Source organism: Schistocerca gregaria, chromosome 4 (genome assembly GCF_023897955.1).
Source record: "Schistocerca gregaria isolate iqSchGreg1 chromosome 4, iqSchGreg1.2, whole genome shotgun sequence".
Lineage (NCBI taxonomy): Eukaryota > Metazoa > Arthropoda > Insecta > Orthoptera > Acrididae > Schistocerca > Schistocerca gregaria.
This window is the reverse complement of record NC_064923.1, coordinates 452208119-452223058: the sequence shown is the minus strand read 5'-3', so window position 1 is coordinate 452223058 and position 14940 is coordinate 452208119. Positions and strand designations below refer to the sequence as shown.

General features: G+C 42.3%; 1 protein-coding gene across 1 annotated transcript in view; it reads right to left on the bottom strand.

Moving 5' to 3' along the window:
• Positions 1-14940, bottom strand: part of LOC126267322 (mucin-5AC-like) — a 209093-nt gene that overhangs the window by 60786 nt on the left and 133367 nt on the right. Inside the window, exon 3 of the mRNA XM_049972422.1 lies at positions 38-93. Coding sequence (XP_049828379.1) covers positions 38-93 — 56 coding nt within the window. The remainder of the gene's footprint in view (positions 1-37; positions 94-14940) is intronic.

Sequence of the window (14940 nt, the reverse complement as noted above, 5' to 3'; positions counted from 1 at the left end):
CAGTATTAGGAGAGCAGGTAGAACTAACAGTACTTACGGTCGAAGGAGGGTCTCTGCCGATAACTCTGCGCTGGCTCTCAACATTTTCTGGCCCTGTAAAAGAATCAGAAGAAGTGATTAGAAATCAGAGTCGATAGAAATTCTCTGCCAAATCTGTAATCATATGAGAAAGTTCACAATGACGCAGAAACAAAACTGTAACATAATCCTTGCACACTTCACCTGTGATAATTTTTACTCTGTGAAAGAAATATCAAAATTGTATGAAATTTAGCAACAACCAACCTTGTGAATGTATTTAAACAAAGCTATGGAACATGCGGAGCAATTTCAACCGACCGTGGTACACGTAGACGTCTTACAATTCCTTCTTGTGTATACTTGCGACTATAGACGGATCAATCGAGCCCACCGGATCGAATATGCTTGCACATCTGCTCTGTATTATCATGAAAACACTTGACACGCCAACACTTGGTCAGAATATTGGATATAGAATCTCTGCTTCGCAAAATGTCGCCGTCATCGTGTGGACTGACAGGGTTAGTTTCTCGAATGGATTTCGTACACTGGTGCTCTGTGGATACTTTCATCTGCATGTCTCAGAGTGCCAGACACAGTAACAGACTGCGATTTTCATACTGGGGTCTACTCTGCGACTAAATAATTGCATTTTAAGTATGTGTTATGCGAGTTTGTTTCTTTTATTTCAGAAGTATCTAGAGTTGCTTGTTACACATGAATTAGTTTATAAATATATAGACACTACTGATGACAAATTACTTTTTTTATGTTGTTTGCATCGGAATTATTACGCTTCAGCCTCTTCTTGTATGTAATTACGAACGTTTTGATCATGTTATTAGTTACATTTACAACATTTTAGGACTATTTATTACAGCTGAACATATCTGTGGTTGGTTTTTTCTCTCCCGCAGGCAGTTATCTGACCACTCGCGCACACATACACGTGTCACTAGTACATACATGTGTTTTCTGGTACCAGTGCGCTCTGATATGAGACACGAACTCGGGACCTTTACCTTTCGCGGGCAAGTGCTTCTGGAGGGTAGGAGACGAGGTACTGGCGGAAGTGAAGCTGTGAGGACGGATCGTGAGTCGCGCATGGGTAGCTCACTTGGTAGAGCACCGCGAAAGGCGAAGGTCCCGAGTACGAGTCTCGGTCCGCCACACAGTTTTAATCTGTTTTCTGTTACTTTGCCGGTTGTGTCGGCGATACGTGAAAGCACAGTGCTGGCTTTGACTATCATTTGTTACGATGGTGAACTTTTTTAAAGGATGATCGATTGCGTCACTGTAGCGTACTGCAGTAAGTTAATAGCTCAAAGGAATGTAATATGGTTTCGTTGTGCGAAGAGAGACGGGTGGGAAGGGGGAATGATGACCATTCTGCCAACATCGACGTCATTAGAGACCAAAATACACTCCTGGAAATAGAAAAAAGAACCCATTGACACCGGTGTGTCACACCAACCATACTTGCTCCGGACACTGCGAGAGGGCTGTACAAGCAATGATCACACGCACGGCACAGCGGACACACCAGGAACCGCGGTGTTGGCCATCGAATGGCGCTAGCTGCGCAGCATTTGTGCACCGCCGCCGTCAGTGTCAGCCAGTTTGCCGTGGCATACGGAACTCCATCGCAGTCTTTAACACTGGTAGTATGCCGCGACAGCGTGGACGTGAACCGTATGTGCAGTTGACGGACTTTGAGCGAGGGCACTCTCTCCTACACTGGCATGCGGGAGGCCGGGTGGACCTACCGCCGAACTGCTCAACACGTGGGGCGTGAGGGCTCCACAGTACATCGATGTTGTCGCCAGTGGTCGGCGGAAAGTGCATGTGCCCGTCGACCTGGGACCGGACCGCAGCGACGCACGGATGCACGCCAAGACCGTAGGATCTTACGCAGTGCCGTAGGGGACCGCACCGCCACTTCCCACCAAATTAGGGACACTGTTGCTCCTGGGGTATCGGCGAGGACCATTCGCAACCGTCTCCATGTAGCTGGGCTACGGTCCCGCACACCGTTAGCCCGTCTTCCGCTCACGCCACAACATCGTGCAGCCCGCCTCCAGCGGTGTCGCGACAGGCGTGAATGGAGGGACGAATGGAGACATGTCGTCTTCAGCGATGAGAGTCGCTTCTGCCTTGGTGCCAATGATGGTCGTATGCGTGTTTGGCGCCGTGCAGGTGAGCGCCACAATCAGGACTGCATACGACCGAGGCACACAGGGCCAACACCTGGCATCATGGTGTTGGGGCGATCTCCTACATTGGCCGTACACCTCTGGTGATCGTCGAGGGGACACTGAATAGTGCACGATACATCCAAACCGTCATCGAACCCATCGTTCTACCATTCCTAGACCGGCAAGGGAACTTGCTGTTCCAACAGGACAATGCACGTCCGCATGTATCCCGTGCCACCCAACGTGCTCTAGAAGGTGTAAGTCAACTACCCTGGCCAGCAAGATCTCCGGATCTGTCCCCCATTGAGCATGTTTGGGACTGGATGAAGCGTCGTCTCACGCGGTCTGCACGTCCAGCACGAACGCTGGTCCAACTGAGACGCCAGGTGGAAATGGCACGGCAAGCCGTTCCACAGGACTACATCCAGCATCTCTACGATCGTCTCCATGGGAGAATAGCAGCCTGCATTGCTGCGAAAGGTGGATATACACTGCACTAGTGCCGACATTGTGCATGCTCTGTTGCCTGTATCTATGTACCTGTGGTTCTGTCAGTGTGATCATGTGATGTATCTGACCCCAGGAATGTGTCAATAAAGTTTCCCCTTCCTGGGACAATGAATTCACGGTGTTCTTATTTCAATTTCCAGGAGTGTAACTGACGTAGTCTCGGTGTAGCGTCGCTGATTCTGAACTGGAGATTGTCGTCAGTTCGAGTCCCAACTCGTGCGTGGAGATGCGTTTTAGATATGCTCTTACCATGAAAACACGCTGCTCTTCAACATGCGAATTTATCTTTGATCGTGACAGAATCACAAAGATGTGAGACAAATAAAAAATAACGAAAATAAAGATCATTATTACTTCTAATTACAAATAAGTCATATTTACAATTAATTGTTTGACTGAATCTGGATGTTGATATTAGCTTTATCTTACAGGACAAGTTTCCGTCGTTGCCCATCATTGGCAGTATCTGCATTATAAAGGCACATTTTTACTCGTAATATATTATAGCATATACAGCAGTGTTTAATGCGTATGTAATTTTTCGTGTCATTATAAAGCGACTTGCCTAATACGTGTTGTTAATAGCGTATGCCAATGACGGTACTTTGTAATAATAGCGTGATAACACGATCATATGATTTATGGACGTATATATGCAATCAACAAACGATTTTTTACTAAAATATACACAGTTATAGTTGGCAATTGCTGCACATGCAAAGACTATTTTTTGTTTAATATAATAGAAAACATATATTGCTAGTTCTAATTGTATTTCTTCTGTTAGAAAAACAAAGAAATAGGTTGTCATTAAAGAATACTAGTGAAATTTCTTACGATTTTTCTATGAGCTCGGTCTCTTCACTTAAAATAATGTCAGGATGTTTCGTTATGTATGCGAAAATTTATTTCTTCCAAAATATTTAGTCAGCTGCCTTTTATGGTAATATGTAGGATTACCAGGCATTGTATCATGTCACTGGCCGTATGGTTTTGTCATTTTAAGTGTACACTAAGTGAAAACAGGCTGGTGCGAGTGAGGTTTAGATGTTCTTTAAGTATTGTTTTGAAATTTCGCCCAGTTTGTCCTTTGTAAATTTCTCATAGTTATCGCATTGTAATTTATAAACATCTAAACATTCAAATTTACACGACTGTTGTATCTTACGACAAATTTGTGAACGTAACGTATTGTGCATAAATTGTAAAAATGTGGTAACTACGAGAAAATTTACATAGGACAAACAGGGCGAAATTTCAAAACAATACGAACATCTGAACCTGACTGGCACGAACCTACCTTCATTTAGCACACACTTAAAATAACAAAATCACACAGCCAGCGCCATGATTCAGAGCCTGTCAGTCCCACATACTGCCGAAAAAGGCAGCTGACTAAATGCTTTTGAAGAGAGAGAAACGAAGTATCTTGACATTATTTTAAACGATGAGATTGATGTAAGACAAAAATAGTTGAAAATTTCACTGGTATTCTCTTATGACAACATGTTTCTTTGTTTTTCTAACAGAAAAATGCAAATTAGAAGTTGGATTACATACATTCTTTGATATATAAGAAAACAATCATCTTTGTATGTACAAAAAATCCGTGTATTTACGCAAAAAATACCTTATGCTGATTGCATATATACGTATATAAATCATATATTCGTGTTATTACACGATGGTTACGAAATATCGCCACTTGCGTACGCTAGAAAGAATTACGTATTAGGCAAGACATATTACAGTGCGCTGAAAGCAATATACGCCTAAAATACTATTTTATTCTCGGCAGGACCCGCAGCGTAGAACACGCGTTACTTGATACTTTGTAATGAATGAGTCCAGGCAAGCTGCAAATAGTTTAATGTTTAGTCCTTCTTCTTACAAGATTGCTTCACCTACAGCGCCATTCTTAAGCAAACCTGTAGATATTAAGAGTTGGTTAGTCTGCTTACGGTACATAAACGTCAGTTTACATATATACTTAACGTCTACTTCCAATAGCCACCCAAAATGCATCAGTGAGTAAATTGTCGACTGTCCAGTTGTTGATTGATCGATATAAGTCATGTAATTTCTATTTGTGTTGAATTTTTTTCGTGAAGTGCTTTTGACGTCTAGATTCACAGTTTATTCTCGTCGATGCTCTATGTTGACTGTATAATCCTTGCCAGTCAGTGATGTTAGTTGTATTTCTTTGGTATCATAAATTTGTTATTATTTGTATCTATGGTTACCTTTTGTTTTCGTTAATTGCGTGTTTTATCCGTTATCGTTTTCCAAAATGTCAGTAAAGTTCTCTAGATAATTTTTATTTTTTAAGATAGATATGTCCAGTAAGAGTATCGTGTGCGTTTTTCGTGTGCGTGTATATCTCTAATTCTTCTAAATTGTTCAGAAGATAGTCTTTTGATATTTTGTATAGAAGTTTTAATACATTTTCCATCTTTGTGGTTTGGTGGTTTTAGATATAGGTAAAAGCATGATTGATTGCTGTCGTAGTTTCTTGTGTGTTCTCTAAAAGTAATGCTAAAGTTCCGTCTCGGGCACGAGTGCGTGTGATGTCCTTAGGTTAGTTAGGTTTAAGTAGTTCTATGTCTAGGGGACTGATGACCTCAGATGTTAAGTTCTGTAGTGCTCAGAGCCATTTGAATTTGAAGTTCCGTCCCGTTTGATAGACATCGAATTCAGTGCAGTCGTTACATGAAATTTTGTATATGTCTGGATAGGCAAAATCAGAAGCTTTGATTCTTTCAGATATAATTTTTGTCCTTAGTTGTTTGTTCGTGCTGCTAGTTTTATGGTTGTTTTGCTTAAGAGTTGGTTCATTTTATTCGGTATTTGTCCCAAGTATATTGTCAGCACGTATGTTTATTTTGTTTAGTTTTCTTGTCTTGTTAATATTTTTCTTTGTGTAACATTTTGTTTTTAGGTTACATGTGGTGTTTACGCTGTTTGAGCACTATATTTTGGTTGAAATATATAAACCCTACAAAATAATTTCAACCCGAATATGCACAAACTTTATAAAAAACTACCGAAATCTAAAAAGATGAAGAGAGCGAGCTGGTTTTCACACGATCTTTGCTTTAGAACCCATGTTGAGTCTTACAGAGGATATTTTTTGTCTTGAGGTAGGTGATAAAGCACAAGTAGACAACGTGTTCCAAAATCCTACAAAAATCTAACGTCAGTGATAATTGTGTGACTGTGTTCGACTTCTAAGACGACTCACTGTCCAGTCACGTGCTCGCCTACAGAATTCGGTATTGTTTATCGGATGGCGTTAATGGTAAGTTCATCTCCGGATACCCTTCCTGACGTTCACACCCCCAACCCCCCTTGCCTGCTTGCCTGCCTGCCCCCCCCCCCCCCCCCCCAAGGATAGAATCGGTATACCCTGCTGTCTGCATCTGGAGCAAATCTCATGTTCAAGTCTGAGAACGTTTTATAAATAGTTTCGTAGCGTGTAGTAAAGACGGGATGTGGACACCAGTCCGGCATTCACCTAGTTCGATATGAGAAACTTCCTAAAAATCACATCCAGGCTAGCCGACTCACTAGCACTTGTCGATCTGGGGCATGCTCACCTACAGAATAACGCAGGTGAAATGTGACGTTAGTAAGACAACATTCCCAAATTTCGTTCAGAATAAGTTGTGCGCGCGCGCCCCACGCAGGTCGTATCAATTCTACTCAATACACATGGTGTCCCAACACAGCTTCAACAAATCTGTGTTTGTTACGATCGGCTGTCGTTCGCTAATAGAAGCTGTTCCTCATGACTTTGGTGTTGTCGAGTCCATGCCACGACTCTCAGCCGCCGCCATTAAGCTAAAAGGGTGTGCGTCTCAAAATCGTTTGCTCATGAATATATTATAGTGTGTTTTCCGTGAGCCTTCAAACGCTATGGTAGTTTCTAAATACCCGGTATACTGCTTTGGAAAGTACTCAAGAGCACACACTTCGGTGAATGAGGGGTATTAGCAATAACGTCTCGACCAAGTTCCACAATATCTGCTTTCGCCATGTTAACGACATATAAGCATGCGCTTTTATGCTACAGCCGTGTTCTAGGAAGGTTTCCTGTAACTTCTGTCACGAGCTGTATAAACTTTCGGCTGTAAACTCAGGTAGCTTTAGTTACACCGACGGAAAGAAAATCGTGGTACTCTTTCTTTATTGCTACAGCCGTCCATCATCACCTTCTGCGGCTTTTCACGAATGTGTACAGTGATGTTTTTTGTGACAACATTCGTCGTCATCCATGAACCATGTCGCAGCAGCAGATACAATATTCTTTGTCAATGACACCAGCCTGTTTGTTAAAGCTGTACACGAAGTTGACCTGCAGGAGACAGTCACATTAGTTACAGTAGAAGATTAATTGTGAGTGCCAAATAGGGATAAAATTCTGTCATAAAGCAAGCAAACTAGGAACCAACTTAACAGCAGAAGTTGGGCAGTATAAGAGGGAGAAAACGCCCCACACTGCATTTGTTGGAGTATGTCTACATGAATATTTACAGTGGCAGAAACATACAGAATTGTTAAACAAAAAATTAAGTCAGTACATCATCTCCTTAGAATTTTTAAGGATACCTATAGTGTTGATGCATTGTTATTTCCCTACTTTACACTCATGCACAGTTAAGATATGGCATCGTGTTTTGGGGAACATCAGTCTTGCCAAACATTCATACTATTTCAAAAGAAAGAAATGACAGTAATAAAGAGGCTGCCAGAAAGAGAAAGATGCAAGATTTTCTTCAAGGAATTAAAAGTCATGATCCTGTCAAGTATCTGTATTTATGAAAGTATGTTTTCTGCAGGTACGTCAGGAACTGTCAGTGTTAAACAGTTAAGTTCATAGCTTCCAAACAAGAAAGAAAAATGATTTTCATAGAGAAGTATACACAAAAGGCATGTTCCAAAAACTGCTCTTTTATCACCAAGAAATTCTATGTAGTGAATTATCAGACAAAATAAAAAGAATATTGGAATTTCATTAGTTTAAAAACACTCAAAATACTAGTTAGAAAAGTTTTTATGGTATCAGACTACTTTAATCATCAACATACATAGAAGAGCAGCTTACTTCCTTCATTATAGTGAACTGAAGTGCTCATACACACACACACACACACACACACACACACACACACACACACACACACACACACACAATAAAAAAATTATTATTCTAATTTAATATTATGACCGTTAATATGTGTGGTTTCATGTCGTACAGAAGATTTTTATTTGCCAACATAGAATTCTAAAATTGTTTCATCTGATGAATTGAATTAGTAACAACGTTGGATACGAATAGTCTCCGTTAACCACAGCGATCAGATAACAAGCAAGCATATATAGACGGAAGGTTACCCGTAGATTTTCGCGGCCTTTTGCTTTAAAAATACTGATTATATAGTCCAGTCTGTTTTAGACCTTGCATGAGGTCTGCAACTGTCCCACACTGTTTTATGGTCACAGTCCATCTTAACTGCTACTTCTCGGTTTGCCTGTCTTCGTACAGTGAATACTGGTTTAGTTCCATCAAAACTGTCAGAAACTCGTTTACTGTTAAGAAATTTACTAGATCTTCTCATCACGTCAAGAGGTCACACGTAACTAGCTTTCGGACAAGTGCTCCTTGGTTATTGTCAAATGGAGACTGTCGTTTCTTAGCTACTTCAGTTCTTGCTGTGCTGTTGCCTGTAACGTCGTTGGTGCCCTCTCGGGGCCCATGGGAAATAAGAGGCCAGCATCGAACTTGTGACGTCACACTAGTTGCCTTGCTCACATAAGTCGCGAACGCTCGGCTGCTTTCAGGGACAGACTGGAAAACAGTATCTCAATGGAAATACACCCACTGAAGTCCTTGACGTTGTTCTGTGTTATCGAGACAGTGAGTGTATTTAAGCGTGGAGCAATGAAGTATTAAAGTGATCTAAAACAGTAACTCGCTGCAGCTTATGAGAACTTTAGTGTCACGTGTTGTGACGCACGTCGCAGCGCCCGTATATATGGTTGGCCCCGAGCCAGCTGCCCATTCCAACTCCATAAAAGGTAATGTTTTCGTTAGCGTGACCGCCGCTCCCACTTCAGTCTTCCAATTGCCGGGTCTGGAGCCGTCTTCAGCTGTAAATCAGCTACTTTTATCTGTATCGCTTCTTTTATTACGCTGTTTCAGGCAACATTTGTCTGCTCAACGATAGGTGTCTCGTTGAATGTAGTTCGGTGTCCATCTTCCAGAACACATCCCGCTACCGCTGTACTCGGGATACCCTAAGCGGAAATACTTATCGTGTCCTGTTCAATAGTGTACATAGCCTGCCTGATACGTAGCTGTAGACGACGTTTATACGTGGAGTTACGCTTGCCAGTTCTCCTTGGATGTGTATAAACACAAAATAATGTGAATAACCTAAAGCAAAAAGTCTCACCTGTCACCATCAAGAGTTAATGTTATGAGGAGAAATGATCTGGAATGAATACCATTAATTAGTCGGAGTGGTCGATAGACATTCCTTCGCTGCCCTATTTAGCTTCATCGTAAGAGCAAGTATATACAGAGAGGGACAATAAGACTGGCTCTGGAAATATTTATAAGACTGACATGGGATTCCTTGTTAATGAACAGCTGAACTGCCGATCACAGAAAACGCTGGAAATCATGATTTCAAGTCACCAACCGATTGCTGTCCCGAGTATTACGATTTGTCATTACGTTCGAATGAGTGAGAGAAAGGAACTAAAATTAGTGTTTAACGTTCCACCGAAAATGACGTCATTAGAGATGGAACATAAGCACATATTAAGGAAGGATTGGGAAGGTAATCTGTCGTTCCCTTTCAAAGGAACCATCCCAACATTTTGCTTAATTGATTTTAGGAAAATCACGGAAAACCTAGATCTGGATGGCCGGATGGGCATTTGAAGCGTCATCTTCCCGAATGCGAGTCCAGTGTGCTAAGTGCTAACCACTGCACCACATCGCTCCGTAATGCGGGAAAGAAGCAGGCACAATGGCCAGCTGAATGCACCAGAAGATGATGCTTAGGATAAACACAGGGCGTATTCACTGTCGACTGTTATACAGAGCACTATTAGTGGAAAACATGTGTGAGGCTGTTTGCTCGACAGTTTAAAGATGGAAGAGTTTTGGCACAACGAAAATTTGTAGTTAAATGGTGCAAAGCGAGCTTTGTAGCGAATGAAAACCGTAAATACCCGTAAAGAGTTCGAACACCAGAAAATGTTGCCCGAGTAGAGGAAAGCCTGTACCAAGTCCGACGAAATTTCAACGCAGGCTATCTGTACAAATAGGAATTAAGGCATCGTCGTGTCAAAATACCATCATAAAGGACCTGCTTCAACAGTCTTACAATTTAATGCTGTGCGCGAGTTAAAACGTCCAGACCAACTTCTGCATGTTGAGTTCTGCAGGTCTTTCCTGAGTAAAATGGAATCATTACCTTCGTATCCTCAGTTTTTCTTCAGATGAGGCCTTGTTCAGCTTGTCAAGATTTCTCACAGACCATGCGCCATTATGGATTAGAAAATCCCCAGCTGTTTAGGAGAGCCGTTGCGTAATCTCAAGACTGATGTTTGGTTGCACAGTATCTGGTACCCACATCGTAACACCATTTTTTCTACAAACTGTTAATCAAATGGTTCAAATGGCTCTGAGCACTATGGGACTCAACTGATGTGGTCATCAGTCCCCTAGAACTTAGAACTACTTAAACCAAACTCACCTAAGGACATCACACACATCTATGCCCGAGGCAGGATTCGAACCTGCGACCGTAGCAGTCACACGGTTCCGGACTGCGCGCCTAGAACCGCGAGACCACCGCGGCCGGCTAAACTGTTAATGCTAACCGGTATGTCGAGAAACTGTTTAATCCGTGTGTGGATCAACACACATAAGATGAACGACTGTAGGGTAACAGCACACAGCGCCTTGATAACGTTGTCACGAGTTCGTGAGGTTTTCGCTGAAGAGAGGACAATCAACAGACACAGTGTGATATTGTGGCCACCTCCGTGGTCTGATCTCTCTCCCTGTGATTTTTACTTTTGGGATAAATTGAAGGGTCATGTGTACTCAAATATCCTCACACTCTGGAAGAGCTACAGCAGATCACTGAAGCCGCTGTTTCCGCTGTCTCTGACAGAGCTGCTATGCTTATCTTACAGTTTGGTAAGTCGAGCACAGCACTGCATCGACGTCAACGGGGGCAATTTGTAACGTCTTCTGTGATGTTCTTTAAGAAGGGTCATTTACATGTCAGTCTCATTGTAAATATTTCCGGGCCAGTTTTATTTTTAGAAATTTGTACTTGTGGCGCCACAACCTCAACACGTTTTAAGAAAGAAAACATGGTCCAAATAGGCTGTAATATATTCTTTTGCCCGTGCTGTTACCTAGTTTACATTTGTACAGATATTCACAATTTAACTGATGCATCATACAATTCGGCGAATAGTCAGACCAGGATACGCATACAGCCAAGTGTTACGCGCTGACAGCAAGAACGTAAACAGCCAAACTCCACACCGGTGCTGTCCCCTTAAACGCTTTCCGGTATGAACTTGCTCCACTTTCTCCTATGAACTTTGTTGATTTGATGCCATATTTCCGTTGCCTCTCATCAGTTACATTTTATCGATCGTCGATAAAATAATGACACTTTCCTGTTCCCGTCTCTAGAGCTGCGTCAAGAAGCTACGCGAAACGTAGACTGACATTCCTATTGTCATTATCATCGATTGTTGTGTGCTTGCTGAAGCTGGCCGCAAATTCAATCAGTTCTGACCACTCATGATAAAAAGTGTAGGCTTTACTGCGTGTGGAAACCCGCCAAGGCAGATCATATTTTTCAACAGTTTATCGCGTAAAATACATGCAGGGTGGAGAGAACGAAACTGTTTTAAAAAAGAAAACTTTGTCCAAACAGGCTTTAATATATTTATCCTCCGTGTTGTCGGCTGATTTCGACTGTCAGTCATTTTCAAGCACTTGTCAAAAATGGTTCAAATGGCTCTGAGCACTATGGGACTCAACATCTTAGGTCATAAGTCCCCTAGAACTTAGAACTACTTAAACCTAACTAACCTAAGGACATCACACACACCCATGCCCGAGGCAGGATTCGAACCTGCGACCGTAGCAGCCCCGCGGCTCCGGACTGCAGCGCCAGAACCGCACGGCCACCGCGGCCGGCAAGCACTTGTCAACAGCCTCAAGTTTCACATTACATTTGAATAAATCGCGAGTACTTACGTAAATAGCTTTCACGTGCGTGTGTAGCACAAATAGTTCGCTAGATTACATCCATTAGTACTATGCGCACTAAGCTGCTATATAATGCTATGGCAGTTTTCTGTACGTGTACTGCTAATGGACGTAATTTACCTGTGAATAGCGCTGTAGCTGAAACAAGCTTGTGGTGAGGAAGAAACACTACAAATCACACTAGTTGCAGCGTGCCTGGAATCATTCACTGCTGTTCATATCGCAATTAATTTATTGTGCGAAAAAATGTGTTTTTTGTGCTGTCGGAACGTACGATGATGGGAAACGACCGTAATTCACTCGGTGAAAGAAAACTACTACCAACAAGCAGCTTGTGACAATAAATAAATAAAAATTAAGACAGAGAGACCCAGACGGCAGTAAATTCTGGCACCCACGTTGATGCCATGTTCCTTTCTCATCCGGAAGGCGCCCAAAACAGTTCGGCAACTTCGCCCAATGCAGAAAATATGAACGTTCGAAGTTTCAGACCATCTTTAATCATAGACTGAAGAGTTCGTATGTAAATAGAACGCAGCACGTCAACCGTAACGGACACACATCTTCAGATGCGAAAGTAACTTAGGGCGTACCCCAAGGGAGTGCTACAGCACCATTTGTCTTTACTATATTTACGAATGTCCTAGCGAATAATATCGGAAGCTATTTCTTCACCGAGACTCGCACCGAGCTCAGCTGTTAATCATTTTGAAATGTTTCAGAAATTGCTATGTCAGCAAGGTTTTCAGTGCACCTGTAGTACGCACGTACTAAAGCCTCAGCCAGTGATGTGGAACCAGTATTCCTCTTTCAATGCATCTAAACTGTGTCAACAATGTATTAAACATTCTTTTGATTTCCTAGTGAGTACATTTTTTGTTGTGGGATTTGTTGCAGTTACATCTATATTATTTATTTACACCTACATCTGCATACATACTCCGCAATCCACCATACGGTGCGTGGCGGAGGGTACCTCGTACCACAACTATCATCTTCTCTCCCTGTTCCACTCCCAAACAGAACGATGGAAAATGACCGCCTATATGCCTCTGAACGAGCCCTAATCTCTCTTATCCTTGTGGTCTTTCCGCGATATGTAAGTTGGCGGCAGTAAAACTGTACTGCAGTCAGCCTCAAATGCTGGTTCTCTAAATTTCCTCAGTAGCGATTCACGAAAAGAACGCCTCCTTTCCTCCAGAGACTCCCATCCGAGTTCCTGAAGCATTTCCGTAACACTCGCGTGATGATAAAACCTACCAGTAACAAATCTAGCAGCTCGCCTCTGAATTGCTTCTATGTCCTCCCTCAATCCGACCTGATAGGGATCCCAAACGCTCGAGCAGTACTCAAGAATAGGTCGTATTAGTGTTTTATAAGCGGTCTCCTTTACAGATGAACCACATCTTCCCAAAATTCTACCAATGATTCGAAGACGACTATCCACCTTCCCCACAACTGCCATTACATGCTTGTCCCACTTCATATCGCTCTGCAGTGTTACGCTCAAATATTTAATCGACGTGACTGTGTCAAGCGCTACACTACTAATGGAGTATTGAAACATTACGGGATTCTTTTTCCTATTCGTCTGCGTTAATTCACATTTATCTATATTTAGAGTTAGCTACCATTCTTTACACCAGTCACAAATTCTGTCCATGTCATCTTGTATCCTCCTACAGTCACTGAACGACGACACCTTCCCATACACCACAGCATCATCAGCAAACAGCCGCACCTTGCTATCCACCCCATCCGAAAGATCATTTATGTAGATAGAAAACAGCGGACCTACCACACTTCCCTGGGGCACTCCAGATGATACCTTCACCTTCGACGAACACTCACCATCGACGACAACGTACTGGAATTCAATATTTAGTACTGGGATTCAACTTTTACTCCGAGTTGAAACAATACATGTGGATTAATACTTAACATTCCGTAGCACTTCTGCTCGACTGTCCAGTGTCGCGATATGGAACCAATTCCACGTCAGAGTGATGCGACACTTCGGACAGAAAATTTTCACTGCATTGAGAGCGAGTAGCGAGCCAGTGGGAGCACTGACACACAGTTGAAATGACTAAGCAACTCTTTAACGTCAGTCATTCATTTAGGACGGAAATAAAATACTGGGTGTAGCAGAGATACGGCCAAGCTTTCAGAAAACATTTTTTACACACAGAGGAAGAAAATATGTAATATGGACATGGATCCGGAAAGGTTTTATTTTCATGTTAGATCACATTTTCTACTTCTCTTTATAATCGCGGGAAACACACAGAAACAGGGCGTACCAGTATTACATGAAACGTTTTCTTACATGACATATTCGAATTACCCTCTTGGTTACGTTTGGTTAGAATGTACAGTAAGTGGTACTTATCAGGTTCATCACCAATGTTTGTTGTTCCAGTTTGAGGAAAATAGTGTTGACATGCCACAAACTTCACTGCTAGTGTTGACATGTGACTAACTTCATTGCCTGTGTTGTGCGGCTAATATCACTCTCTGTGATGACACGCGATTAACTTCATTGCTCTATTAGAATAACAAATTCCGTGACAGATCGATAGGTTCAGGTGGACCAATTGCTTGGCTTCCACGCTCTCCGAACCTAAACCCACCAGACATTGGCTTATGGGAGCACTTTAAAGCTCTTTTCTATGGAACGATAGTACAAGATGTACAGAGTTTGGAGCCTGTATTGTGGAAAGCTGTGAAACAATACGCCGTTCTCCAGGGATGCATCAACGCATCGGGAATTCATTGCGACGGCGTGTTGTGCCTGCAGCCTTGCTAACGGAGGGGATTTTGAACAATTATTTTAGGAAAGTGTTTCATTCCATGCAGATACGTTCTTTTCCTGTTTGTTTCCCATGGTCAGTGTAATTA